This window comes from Sapajus apella, unplaced genomic scaffold (assembly GCF_009761245.1).
Source record: "Sapajus apella isolate SASKATOON/1434 unplaced genomic scaffold, GSC_monkey_1.0 scaffold40, whole genome shotgun sequence".
NCBI lineage: Eukaryota > Metazoa > Chordata > Mammalia > Primates > Cebidae > Sapajus > Sapajus apella.
In genome coordinates, this window is record NW_022436980.1 from 15,207,095 (window position 1) to 15,222,253 (window position 15,159).

The 15,159-nt window shown below is 35.5% G+C and overlaps 1 protein-coding gene across 2 annotated transcripts in view; it reads right to left on the reverse strand.

Annotated features, from left to right (window-relative positions):
* ALCAM (activated leukocyte cell adhesion molecule) overlaps positions 1-15,159 on the reverse strand; it is a 208,467-nt gene that overhangs the window by 38,493 nt on the left and 154,815 nt on the right. For both annotated transcript variants that reach the window (XM_032299220.1, XM_032299221.1), the window contains exons 3-6: positions 14,527-14,746; positions 7,142-7,206; positions 5,498-5,585; positions 4,352-4,534 (exon numbers count right to left, since the gene is read on the reverse strand). In XM_032299220.1, the coding sequence (XP_032155111.1) occupies positions 4,352-4,534; positions 5,498-5,585; positions 7,142-7,206; positions 14,527-14,746 (556 nt within the window). The remainder of the gene's footprint in view (positions 1-4,351; positions 4,535-5,497; positions 5,586-7,141; positions 7,207-14,526; positions 14,747-15,159) is intronic.

The following is a 15,159-nucleotide window of genomic DNA, read 5'->3' on the forward strand; positions in this document are numbered from 1 at the left end:
CAAGTGAAATGAGTAAGTTATAGTTTTGGAGGCTTTGTTTTATCTCTTGCAGCCATTTATTTACCTTTCTATAAATAAAGTGCAAAAAAACTTAGAAGGTTATTGTAGATTGCTTCTCTGCCTTTTCTCTATGTTTGGGTATCTCTGAATATTTGTCCAGTATATTGTGAGGTTAAGCAGTGATCGATTTAACATACTTCTTATTTGTTTTTCAGGGTTTGCCTAAAGTAGTTTCCTAACCAGCAGTTCCCAGTGAGGTTGAAAAGTAAATAAAATCTGGTTTTGGTGCCCTGCTGACCTTCCGTTTCTGGGCCTCTCCTGTTTTCTTACTTGGCCTTTCTCTGACTAGTGCTCAGGTTTGGCCTGTGGCATGTCACTGTGGCACATCTCTGATCAAGGCTGACACATCAGAACAGCCAGGGATGGCAATCTCTGACTCCTTTTTCTATTTTAAAACTCCCCTTTTCTGTGTACCCTTTTCAATAGGCTTTGCTTTGTATTAGGGAGTTGAGGAGCTAAACTGTCATCAAAGAGTTCATGTAACACATTTGCATTCTGACAGTAACTCTCTGGATGTCCACTAACATGCCTACCACAAAATTAATGAGCCTTTGCTCTCCCTTTGCCCCTGAATTTGAATTTTACTCTGCCCACTAGTAAATCATCATTTTGCCCATTACTCTGGCTTTCTCCTTTGCCCTCTTTTATCCATTCAGTCACTATGTCTTGATGATTAATACTTTACAATATATTTAGGGTCTGATTCTCCCTTTCTATTCTCGCTAACACTTCCCTAGTCCATGTCCTAATTAACCTACACCTGAAGCAATGCCATCAAATTTCACTTGGTTCCTCAACTTGAGTCTCCTTCCTTTTGATTCGTTCATAAATACTTCCTCTGAATCAGTTTTCTGAAATAGCGCTTTGAATATTATAATGATACTCAAAATCCATTACACATTCCCAATATATAAAAATTAAAAATAAAAATTTTTTGGCCTGGTATCCACAATTTGGCTTGAACCCAGCTCATGTGAGAGTCTTCTCTCTTACTCTACTACATAAACCCCTAAAAAATAACTAAAAGTGTCTATTGAAATTTTCTTCTTTTCATCTATTTATCTATCCTACAGCCCTTATTCATTTATTCATTCGTTTGGCATCTATATTGTGTAAGCCTTAAGCATTGGAATTATAAAGTTGGAAATCCTGCCTCAATGAACGTTTCTTCTATTTGTAAAGACACCAAACTTTTTTTTTTTCCTATTTATTTATTTTATTGCATTTTAGGTTTTGGGGTACATGTGAAGAACAGGCAAGATTGTTGCATAGGTATACACGTGGCAGTGTGATTTGCTGCCTTCCTCCCCATCACCTACATCTGGCATCTCTCCCCTTGCTATCTCTCCCCAGCTCCCCAACCCCCACTGTCCCTCCCCTATTTCCCCCCAACTGACCCCAGTGTGTAGTGCTCCCCTCCCTGAAGACACCAAACTTAATAATTAAGACTATGACCACATGAAACCTGTATATTACCCAAGCATAGGGATCCAATAATAATAATTCTTATTACTTATATTGATACATGAGACTGGGAAGCTTCCTGGAGGAACTCACCCTGGAACTGGGTTTTGACACATAATTGGGTATTTGCTAAATGGTAAACGTGTGAAATGACAGCATGTGCATAGGCATGTAAATGTTACTCTGTAGAAGGAATCTGGAAAGCAGAACAGACCACCGTTGACATAGGCAGTGATGAGGACTGACACATACTGTAGACCATGGCTAAAACGAACTCAAGGCATATTGCAATATAGTGGGGGTGGAGGTTAATCTGAGAGCTCTAGGGAGTCATTGAGAAGTTTTTGTCACATATAAATGTGATAGAAATTTTCTATCACATTTGTGTTTTAGAAAAATATTTCTGGCAGCAGTTTAGAGGGCAGTGTATTTGGGGGTGAGTAGAGAATGGTGGGCAGGCAAGAGAAATGCTATTCTGAATTCATTGGAAAAATACTACTTTGAAATCCATTGTAGAAATACAGGCAATGAGCAATGGAGGCATAAACGTAGGCAGCGTCATTAGGCAGAAATCAGATAAACACAAAGATCAAAGAGCTAGATTCCCTAAAACTTCATTACTGATTGAATAGGGTAAGAAAGTGGACTGGTACATTTTTCTCAAGCTTTCTCAAGATAAATTTGTCACTGTTTAAAAAAAAAATGTACTTGTGTGTCTCTCCTTTCCATCTAGCGCTTTCCTTCTCTTCTCTGAAGTCTTCCTAGAGCAGTGGTTCTCCACGTGGAGTCCTCAGATCAGCAGCATTAGCACCACCGGGGAATTTACTACAAATGCCCATTGTCAAGCAACTTCCTACATCTACTAAATCAGAAACTCAGGGCCAGGGTGCAGTAATCTGTGCTCTAACAAGACCTTCATGTTCTTCCACTGCACACTACAGTTTGAGAATCACTATCATTGGGCACCTGAGCCTTCAAGACTCTTAATACCGAGTTCCTGAGGCTTTTACCACTTACAACCTTGCATTGACTATTTACTTCTGATTCAGGTTTCTTGTTTCAATATTGGAGTAGTACACTCATTGAATGCGCGGACTGTCTTAAATTGCTTCTTCGTGCTTTGTGTTTTCACCATGAAGCCCAGCACTGAATACACTGTGACTTCTTACATCAATATGGCTTATTTCCAATTGAGTATTATTAACAGAAAGAATTCTGGGACAGGGTTGGTGGCTCATGCCTATTTTCCCAGCACTTTGGGAGGCCAAGGTGGGCAGATCACCTGAGGTCAGGAGTTCGAGACCAGACTGGCCAACATGGTGAAACCCCACCTCTACTAAAAATACAAAAATTTGCAGTATGTGGGGGCACATGCCTGTAATCCCAGCTATTCGGGAGGCTACAGCAGGAGAATCACTTGAACTCGAGAGGCAGAGGTTGTAATAAGCCAAGATCATGCTACTGCACTCCAGCCTGGGTAACAGAGTGAGACTTTGTCTCAAAAAAAAAAAAAAAAAAATTTGCCTTCACCCCCCCACAAAAAAAAGTTTGATCTTAGATAACCTATAGATAATGAAATACTAATTTCTTGCACTTAAATCAAGTTGAAACTTATTTCTCAAGTTTAAGGGAAAAGTACCTTTTAATATTAGGGCAAGTTTGGAAGAATTTCACTTTTATTCTCATATAAGATACTGTGCCCTAGTGAACCACAAAAACAAAAGTAGGTGAGGTGAAACTCTCAAAAGGCTCAGCAGGTATTTCTGGCTTTTTTTCTAAAATAGATGTATAAGTGCTAGGTTATGCTAGAACACATGCAAGTATCACAAAAATTTTAGATAAAATGATAATAATAGTAAAATCCTTTATTGCATTTTCCCCCAAAATATCTTCTTTGCTCTTGATTGTTTATTATTTTCTCTGCTCTTGATATGTTTATATTGTGATAATGACCATATAGTAATAATAATAAAGTACTTAATCATGACAATTTAATGTGTGGTGTAGCATGCCATTTTTGATTTGTGATTTCACTTACTCTCTATAACAACACTATTAGTTAGATATTATATTTTTCCCATTTCAAAGTAAGAAAACTGAGATGTTGAATAATTAAGCTACTTTTCAAGAAACTGTAATTGATAATGTTTGGACTAGAATGCCAGCCTTTTTTTGCTCCTAATCATTAGAATTATCTTGGCACCTGCCTTACAAGAAAAGCACAGCAATGGAGAAAAAGATTCTATTCTAATACCTACAGCTAATTTAGGACAAGCCTCTGTGCCTCACTTACTAACTAAAATAATGAAGTTAGAACAGATGACCATGAAGATTCCTTTGTAGACAAATGATCTGTTTCAAATACATGATTTAGTTAAGTAAAATGTCTTGTCATACAACATCCTATCAAACTTATGCAGTTGATTTCATTATTAAAATAAATCTCTTCATTAAAATGGTAATCTCTTACCTAGAAAGCCAGTCATATGTCTACATTTGTCATTCATCCAGATATTGATCAGTTAGAGAACTTAAATTCAGAAGAGCTTAAATTCAGAAGAAATTAAGAATTAAGAACTTAAATTCAGAAGAAATTCAGAAGAGCTAATCATAAATAAAAAGTCGAGAGCGAAAGATATTATAGGATGGATAAATGTTTATTCATTCTACGATCTCCTAAAGAGGAAGAGATTATTTGGGGTGCCATCATTTTTGGGGTACAGGCTGGAAGCAGAACTTTAAAGAGCAATAGGATTGGGCCTATGGAGATTAATAGCATTTGAATATTATTTTGAATACATTAAATAACATATATTGAATTACTTACAGTAAATATCAAATACAGCCTGATCAGAATAAACTGTTTTCTGGCCAGATGGTCCATAATATGTCACAGAGCAGGTAAATGGCATTTGTATATCAGCCTTGGTTGTCTTGTACTCCAGGGTTGAAGTCATGGTATAGAGCTGAGTAACTGGGTCCATTTCTTTTTTAAAAATTATGACCACCGCTGAAGAAAATAAAGAACACTGATGGCTGGATCTTTCATCTAACAATCACAATCCTTAATTAAACAGCACAACACCTTTGAGAAGTGTTTCTTTCCTTCTAACTGTATTTAACAGGAGCAAAAATTGACATGTAGTGAGGTAAAATGTCTTTTCGAAACCATGAATCAGAGAGACAGAAATAGAACCCTGGAATCCTATTTCCCACTCACTTTAATTAACTTCCAGATCATACCATATACAGAAATTATTTTCTCTGCTCTTGATTCTTCTGTACAAGGGCTAAAAATGATGTTTAAAAATCACGTATTAATTTAGTGCATACTTAAAGTAACCGAGCATAAGAGTCTTAGCTCAAAAGAGGGCAACATATTTAGATCCTGGATAGTTTAAAGCATGGGTCTCCAGCCCTCAGGACTAATACTAGTCCACACAGCAGGAGATGAGTGGTGGGCAACCATGAGAAGCTTCTTTTGTATTTACAGCCACTCTCCATGGCTCACATTATGAGCTCTTCTTCCTGTTAGATCAGCTGTGGAATGAGATTCCTATAGGCATGCAAGCCCTGCTGTGAACTGTGCATGTGAGGGATCTAGGTTGCATGCTTATTATGAGACTCTAATGCCTAATAATCTGTCACTATCTTCCATCACCCCTAGATCAGACTGTCTGGTTCCAGAAAAACAAGCTCAGGGCACCCAATGATTCTACATTATGGTGAGTTGTATAATTACTTCATTACATATTACAATGTAATAATAGAAATAAAGTACACAATAAATGTAATGCACTTGAATCATTCTGAAACCATCCCCTGACCCCTGCCCAAAGAAAAATTGTCTTCCATGAAACCAGTCTGTGGTGCCAAAAAGGTTGGAGACCACTGGTTTAAAGAATACCTAGAAAAAAAGGAAGCCAGAATAGGTCCTCTGAATTTACTCCCTGTCCCCCGGCTTCATACCCACCTCCCTCAAGGGGATGTAGCACTTTTCCGTTCCTGTACCATGTGATGTTGCCATCTGGATAACTGTCTTCTGAAATGCAGTCACCCAACTGCAAAACGAAAAGGCAATGGTATGATTACTTTGGTTCAATCAGGGCCTGTCAATTTGGAAACTCCAGAAACTCCAGCAATGCTGTTACTCCAAAAGATACTTGACCCATTTATTTTCCAACACTGACAAAAGACTGAATACATGCTCTCTGGTATAAAAACAATGTAATTTTAAGACATTTTTAACAACTGTATTTGAAAATACAGTTTTGCACATTTTTAAATGTGCAATAGATGCTGTCACTATTATAAAATCACATTTATTTGAAGGTATTGCCAAATTCATTTTGACAGTATTCATTTTTAACATTAACCAAATAACATTAATCTGTTAACATTGACTATTACCATGAATCATGTATCTTCATATGGAATAATAATTTGGTGTTAAAATAGGGCTGCCTCTCATTTCATACAACACCTGTTTCAAGATGATATATATTATCGTGCTCTGTAATTCCCCTCACTTTCTTTAAACGTGTTTTAACGTTCATATTTGGTATTCATCAAATGATTTTAGCAGTAAAATTTAGTCTGACTCAAAGAATTTAGGACTTGAGTTTCCACCTCCCAACAAAGGAAAATTCTGATATTTTAGTTACTGAAAGTGAGATTATTATTCAACATGGAACTCCAACTTGTCCCCCACTTTAGTACAGCTTCCCTTCACATCTCTGCCAATGCGTTGTTCAAATCTGATCTTACCTCTTTATTTCAATCTTTCAGTAGCTTAATTTGCCAGTGGAATAAAGTCCAAACTCCCTACATGGTATATAAGGCTGGTCATGATCCAGCCTTCCTTTGCCCTTCCAGGTTGATCTCTTACTATCCTTTCTTGCTTTCTGTCTTAGTACCCAGTTTGATCAATGCCAAAATTTCCAGTTTCCCAAACACGCCATTCTCTTTCACATTCTATTATTTAGTATTGTTGGAAAGCCCTTTCTACCTTTGGCTTGGAGAAAACCTAGTCATCTTCCATCATTCTATTTTTTTTTTTTCCAGACAGGGTCTTGCTTGCTCTGTCACCCACAATGGAATGCAATGGCGCAAACAAGGCTCACTGCACCTTTGACCTGGGCTCAAGCAATCCTTGCACCTCAGCCTACTAAGTAGCTGGGACGACAGACATGTGCCATTATGCACAGCTAACTTAAAATATACATATATTTTATAAACAAGGCCTTGCCATACTGCCCAGGCTTGTCTTGAACTCCTGGGCTCAAATGATCCTCCCACCTTGGCCTCCCATACTGCTAGAATTACAGGCATGACTCATGCCAACTGGCTTCATACTTCTATTAAACAATCCATTAATTCAAATAAGAAAGAATCCTTTTTTTAGAAATGACCCCACCTTCCTTGGTGTCTCCATTGTCACCTGAGACTGTGAGAATAGCGTACCCTCTGTGCCTTGTGCATAATTTCTGATTGGTACCTGCAACACTGTCATCTCCACAAGAGCCAAGCCTATCTTATTTGTCCTGGCATCTAAGGTCAGAAGAAGGCACTTACAACACTCAGCTAAGTAAAGGTATTAATCAAAAACAATTCTTACCTTTTTTAGCTGCTCTGTTTCGAGAAATAGTGCTTTGCTTACAATTTCAGGTTTAGATGGTTGTTCTAAAGTTAAGCAGAGAAAGATTTTAAGTATATATGTAAGAAAAAAGGGACTTCTGTGATTTGATTTAGGGCAAAAATGATTCATTTACCCAATACAGAAGAATAAGCAACAGAATAAAAACAGATTTCATTATAGAATCTGGATTTAGGGAATCTGTAGGCCTATGCCCTTCAAATATTTATTATCTTAAATATTATTTTCAGTGCTTGTAATTCCTTTGATTAAAATATTGATAATGCTTTCTGAATGCTTTATAAATAGTGAATATGGATTTGATAGTGGAACAGAAGCTAATGTCCTATATAGGATACATTATCTCTAATTGATTACCACAAGCACTTCCTACTTATCAACAACTTCCAGTTCATTAAGTAAAGATGTTAATTTATATGAACAAGAATCACAAAGGTACTTGTTTAAAATGAAGATTTCTGAGCCCTACTTGGCCTACTGAATCAGAATTCCTGGAAAAAAATCTCATAACTCTACATTTTAAACAAGTTTCTAGGGGATTCTTGGGCACAATAAAGTTTGAGAAACACTTCTCTAAAATCATGGGAAATAGAAAGCAAGTTAAGAATTTTATAAACCCAAATTTCTAAAATATCTCTAATTTTACCTCTTAAGCCAAGTCAGAATATGAAAGTATAAATGTGGGGAAATCTTTCAAATGTGGAACCTGAGATGATGGACAGAAACATTTTAAATGTAGAAAGTTCTAAGAAGCATAAATTTAAACAAAGATTTCAAGAGCAATTGATCAAAAGTTGCAACAACAATTGATTATTTAATCTGATTTTAAGTTCTTTTATTCTTAGCTGCTATTTTCCATCAATGATGGATTCTGAACTTTTTAAATAGCTCCAACAATTAGTTTAAACAAAAAGTATACTGACTCACTGTCACTGATTTTTGTGAGTCTCATGGACCAAAAGTATTCTATTTTCTTATAAACAAATGTATTAAAACAATCAGCTACTTTTTCTTTTATACTCTTATTGTTTACCACCTAATACTTTTGATTACCAAACTAAACTAAATTGTCTTTTGTATAATTATTACTCAATTTGGAATTCAATTATTAGTCATGTTACTTCCCCAGATCATTATAGAAAACAAGGAAAATGACAAATTGTCTCTGGGCTAGCAACATGGATATATTTAGACAGCATGAGAAACAAATGTAACCTTCTTTAGGTTAATATCTAGAGTTAATTAATTTCCTCTTCATAAATATGTTTTATATTAGATATTAGAATAATGAATAAAAATAATAAATCCTCCCATGTATTGAACTCATGCCCTTTAATTATAAGAGGGCCTATTTACTATTAATTCTAGAAATATAATTCCACAAATACAATTTTCACAGTCATCATTTCTAGTTTCCAAATACACCAATTGGGAACAAAATGTAAGCAAGATAGAACAGTAGAAAAAAATAAATATAGAAAAATAGAAAGATACAACAGAGATGATTAATATTAAAGCAAACTAGTAGTGACAGCTGGCTACCTGATTGGTAGGATGGTGCCCATAAAATGATAAAAAACTGACCAAGAAAAAAAAGTGTCTCAAAATAGACACCGGTTTCTCAGAAACCTATTGTATGGGGCTTACGTCTATCACATAAGAGTAAACCTTGACATTATCTCTATTTTAATAGAATGTTATGAATGTTCATAATTGCAACACTGAGTTATTGATGAAACACTGAATCTTATTTGGAATCCATTTTAAAAAGGTAAATATCTAATATATTTGAGAGAAGAATGCATCTGAAATATTTAAACAAAAAGAAAATTCTTGGGGTATAAATAAGTTAAAGTTTTCTGGAAACTGAAATCAGTTATTTAGTGAATCCTCTGAGAATTCAAGAGATATAAAATATCCAATTAATGTATGTAGGCAATCTAGAGTCAAAATGAACAGAAAAAGTAGGTCAAAATATTCTTAATTTCTCCTTCAAAAGTATTATGCTTGGAATATGTGGCGATATTTGGAAAATCTCTCCATAAGTTTAAGTTCTAAATACTCAGATTTGGTGGGTAGCTTTGCCAAGTTTCACTACTTTCCAATTCACCAAAGTAAAATAGCAAGACTGTTGTGCACATACTCTTTCTCTAATGGAAAATGTATTCCTTTGCTTTGCTTTGTAAACCCTGTGATGTTTTATCAAAGAACCCATAATCATAAACACTTTTGTATTTCAATCTTTGGTCCTTTATTCATGGTCATGTGTATTTTGTTGCCATAAATGCTTTATAAAATCCCTTACTGTTTCAATGAAATGAAACTGTAGTAACCATAGGAAAAACTGACGAAAGGATGTTTAAAGTTTAATCCTGTTTACCTTATGATTCATCTTTCTATTTGGAAAAGAGGGCCACCGTGAGTGTTGTGAATGTAATGGTATTACTTAATTCATTTTCTTGAGCCATTTTCTCCTTAAATGTTTGTTTCAAGCCCTATATATTAACTATGTATCTTGTATGTAATTTTCTCCTATATTAGGTCGTAACAATTGATGGATATTAGTTGGAGGACCATAAAAGAGGACATGTACTATTTTAGCAAAATTGTATATTGATTCCAAAGCGTTAAAAAAAAAGTCTATGTGAATTGTATCTTAACATGATTCAAGGATTCATAACCAAGCATAGAATTGAAAGCTAAAGCAATGCTACAAATTTACTTGCATAATTAAAGTAATTTAGTCAAGGGCAATGATTCAAGCCAAATTTTGCTTCTGAATCTTCTTGACTAAATTTCTCTAAATCACTCAGCTGAGTATTTATCAAACGGAAGAATCATATCTTTGTTTATTTTCTTTTTCCGGCTATCTTAAGTAGTTAGAAGATATATTATAACAGGGCCACACTATAGTAGTTTAAAATTATAGGATAAGGAGATTAAAATACACTACAATGTTTATTGTAAATTTGATAGTAGTTTACAAGGGGTGTGTGTGTGCGTGTGTGTGTGTGCATGTGTACATGCATGTGCATGTTGGAGATGGGGCAGCTGATATTCATGGCAACAAGTAGTATGTGCCAATATTTTGGCAATGATATATAATGCTAAGACTCAAATGATTTTCTTTTTTTAATACTTATTTTAAGTTCAGGGGTACAAGTGTGGGTTGGTTACATAGGTAAAGTTGTGTCATGGGAGTTTGTTGTACAGATTATTTCATCACCTAGGTATTGAGCCTAGTACCTATTAGTTGTTTTTTCTGACCCTCTCCCTCTTCCTACTCTCCTCCCTCCAGAAGGCCCCAGTGTGTGTTGTTCCCATCTATGTGTCCACGTGTTCTCATCATTTAGCTCCCACTTATAAGTGAGAACATGCAGTATTTGGTTTTCTGTTCCTGTGTTAGCGTGCTATGGATAGTGACTTTCAACCCCATAAATTGTAGGGTTTTCACTAATATCCATTAAGTTCTGATCATACATGGTGAAAAGTTAAGCTACATGTAATATTAGTGCCAATTAAAAAATATCATAAATAATGCCCTTATTTTTCCCTCTTCTTTTTGTTTTATATCATCTGCAGAGTTATACAAGAGATTTTATAGCTGGAGAAGAAATAAATTGTGGTAAGGGGCTAGGGAGTGGTCAGGAAGAAATATACTGGAATAGTTAGCTCTTTTTGTTCTAATACCCAGACTATTGCTAGTAAGAGCTATTAGTCTTCAGAGAATCTAAAAATCAGCAACCTACTAAAATGTATATTTTTTGGCAGCTAGCCAGCTCAGAGCAAGGTGAGAATGTAATTAAGAAGGCACAACTACTCTGTATTACTTACAGTGTTCTAGTATTACTATCAAAAACCACACAGAGGATAGCTCAATTTAATAAGAGAGGAGACCAAGCGAAGGCAGATGCTAGTGGTTGTGTTAACTCAAAACTGCTTCTTCCAGTACTTTGTCACCAATCACCCCTCACAAATTATCAAGTACTTTAAGCAAACTGTTGTGGGCAAAAGGTATCTTTTATAGTTAAATAATAAGAATGAAACATATGGTGCAGATCTCGTTTGTTAAACAGATCATTTTCTGCTTCTTCCCTCCTCAACACCCCACAAAATTTTACTTTTAGATTGAATGGATTTTAGGAGGAGGACACTTAGTTCTGATAAAGCAGTGAGAATGGTATCTAAATGGGTGGGATCCAAATAAAAGCTCTGAAATACCTCTGTGTGAAGCCACTAAACACTGCCCATCATAATAAGAACTAGTCCATATGAAAGCAGACTCCATGTCTGCAATACCACAGAGCACCACCAGAGTACACTAGACTTGCAGATGAGCACAGGGTGTGGTTTTCAGATGCTTAGAGCTGGAGCCACTCCTGCCTTCTTTTTTTCATGAACAAATTATCATGAAAAACTTTTAAATACTGAATAGATCAAAGTCTCACTAATCAAGTAGAAATACCTCCTCATCTTCCCCAGTTGTCTTCATTAACTCCTGAAGATCCCAGCAACAGAATGGGAAAACCTCCCATCTTATCCAAAGCAATCATTTTATTGATGAGGAGTGAATCTTAGCTTCAGACTGGTGAGGTGACTTGCCCAAGGTCAGAAATTAGCAGCAGATCTCACAAAGTAAGGTCTCCTGGTGACTCGCTCAATGACTGCTCCATCTCACCATCAACAGCCTTCTGGCTCTGTGGGTATCCATTTGATTTTTAAACTTTTTCACAATCACTAGAATAAATCTTTGGGCACCTTATAGGTTGACACTTGTTTCTGAATGGTTTTATTAACCTCAAATGTGCACTAAATAAAAACACTGTTTGATTTCGATGCCATTCAACTAAAAGAAAAAAGCTGATTAGTGGTGACTAAGATTGCCACTTATTTGGATTTGGGCTGATTTACAGGTATGATTTCTTGCATCTGAGGAATAGCTTAAAACTAAACAAGCAAACCTACATTAAAGAGAGCAAGGTCATTTGTCAGGGGCTCTAGTTTGAATAAAAACAATTTGACTTAGCTCATGAGGACGGCAATTAGCAGGAACCTGATCTGAGACTGGCTCCCATTAACCATACTTGATTCTATGGTGCACAGTGCACGTTGCTAGGTGATTCAAGAGAGGGAAACAGAGGACTGATTGATGGGCTTAGTAACTCTTAAGTGACTGCAATATATACATGCAGAGAATCGAAGTCTTGTCACAGCTGCTTTTTGCTTCACAGAAAGTGACCCGAAGTAAATTCATTGAAAACAAAAGAAAACAAACCAAAGTCCCTATATGCATTTTGTAAACATTGTCTTTATCATAAGCTCTGCTGTTCATTTTCCTGAATTTGGAGGGTTTCATGATTTCCAGTATAAAACACCATTTTCAAGAGTGTGTAACTTGTCTATGTAAATTCTCCCTGGCCCAAAGCCTGGAATGCAAATTCTGTTTCTGAGAATCACTTTGTTTTCAACAACATCAAAAAGAGAAGGGAGTATGGGGGTGCTGGTGGTAGGTGGGGTGTTTGTTTTCACAATTATAGAAATTCCCTATATTCCAAGTCAGCTTATAAATGTTATTGAATTAAGCCAACTGAATTTTTTTTTCAGATTTCTGTATGGCATTTTTTCATACACAAAGAAAGTTTTGAAAAATGTCACAAATAATTCTTCAAAAAGAATCTGAATTTTCTCAACTCCCTTGCATACTACTATTTCAATGTAGGAAAATTTTAACACCTGGAAAATGAATCCCGACAATGACAAACTAATATAAATAACCATTAGAGTGCTGTGACTTAACCTCTGTGGCTACTGTGGTCATTTTTGATGTCTGGTTCTATTTATGATGTTATTCCTATCACCAAAAAAATTTCTGATTACTCAATTTGGAAAAAGTGTCCTGAGCAGTTGCACAATTCATCTTTCTGATAACATAAACGTGAAATAGAAGAAAAGAAAAAAAAAACAGATGGGCCACAGGCAAATCCAGGATGCAGACTGTTTGGAGTGTTTTATGGAAATGGGCATGACTGCAAACACTTGGTACTTGGTTTGATTCATAAAACGGTCGAGAAGCGAGGAGGGTTTCTGGAAAGCGCCTTCCAAGCTGAAAGGTAATCAACTGAAACATGTAATATGCTTTTACAAGGTTCTTCTGGGGAACAAAGGTTTCCTTTGATATAAGCATGCTTTGAATCAGCATCATGAGCCCATAGGAGCTTTGAAGTCCATATAAATACTTGAGGGACAGACCTACTTAGTTGCATAGGCTATTACAAGAGAAACAGGAAACATCCATAGTTACTTGCTGTAGTTGGAAGGCCCTCTGGGTTTCTTTCTTCCCTATTTATTTTAATAATTTCTAGGCACTGTCAAGTTATCAGAAAGCAGAGGGAAAAAAGTTGTAAAGTGAAACCTTCTTCCCTAATTGAAAAAGACTGAAAGACTGGCATTCTGAAACCTTTGAGACCTATTTTTTCTCCCTGTAGTGTCTAAAATATTTGAAGTAACAGAAGTGGGACTTTTTATTTGAGTTTTAAAAGATGAAATACTTTAATTATAACTTCTCAAGTCATTCATTTGCACAGCTACTTGCACAATAACATTAACTATATGCTATCATTAGGCAAAGTAATTTTGTCATAGGGACTACAATAATTATTCCAAGTTTCTTCTATAATTTTCTCTTCTTCCATCCTGACTCTACTTTCTCCCCTTGGTGTATCCCACATACGCATTCAGGGTGTGGTGAGTTTTTTAAATTTTAGAACAATTTTCTAAACGAAGTGAATACTTTTTGAAATCTAAATCAATAACCACTAAAGGTAAGGATGGAAATGTATCTACATTTATAATATTTATAAATGAATATATGTAGGATATTTATATATACAGATATATATACATGGAAAATTTAGACCTCTGTTAAAATATAGTTTGAATTTGCTTACATTTTATTGTTATGTATTGAAACTGCAATTTCATATGATTCAGCCAAATACATGTATATGTATGCATGTAACACACAACACTTCTTTGTACATGTCAGTAAAAGTTAAGATCACATGCTAGTTATCAGTAGTAGTACTTCATATCTCGGGATGTTTTTACATGACAAAGCAACAGAGAATATCATTTTAGTTCCTTACTGCTAATCTCCAATTTGAATTTTATCCTCTTTGTTTTCCTTGCTGATAGTATGTATGAGCAGAATGAAGATCTCTTTAAATCCCCTTATATAGATACCTGCTATAGTGACACTACAGAGAGTTCAGTCTTCTTTCTAAAGAACATGGTCTGGTACCGGCCATCGATCCCACTTAGCAGTGACACTGCTGCAGGCTACTTACTGAACACCTTGACTATTGTAGGTGCCTCAAACACGTTGTCCTCAGTTACTAGCATGCACACAAATCTCTTTTCATCACTGATCCTTGCATTACTGATAGACAAAGTGTAGTTTTCTGAGAGGCTCAATCTGTCTTTGTATTCTGGTACGTCGTCATACTGCACACTTTTCTTTGTAGAAGACCTGAAGGCAATAAATACTGGGGAGCCATCAGGCTTTTCCTAAAAATTAAAATGATAATACATTTTAAACACAAGCTTATTTAGATGTTTCAGGATTACATTCAAAATAACAACATTTCCTTGGCCATATTCTTCTACCAATATGTGCATTTTTTGCCTAAGAAGAATAATTTTGCATACAAGTCTCACATAAATATTTGATTACAGAAAATTTTTCATGAGAGAAGCTGTAAGATCTTTTACAGGTGTCAATTTAAATGTGTAAAACCGAAACGATAGAGCTTTAGGAATATGAGAATTTTCCTCATCGGTAGGATAGAATTGGTAATTGTTTTGAAACTTACATGGGCTTTATATTTTTAATATAAAATAAATCATAGATGAATGCAAACAAAGGTACAAAATGATGTTCAGATAACCATCACAGCAGGCATACACTTGAGCTGCGAATA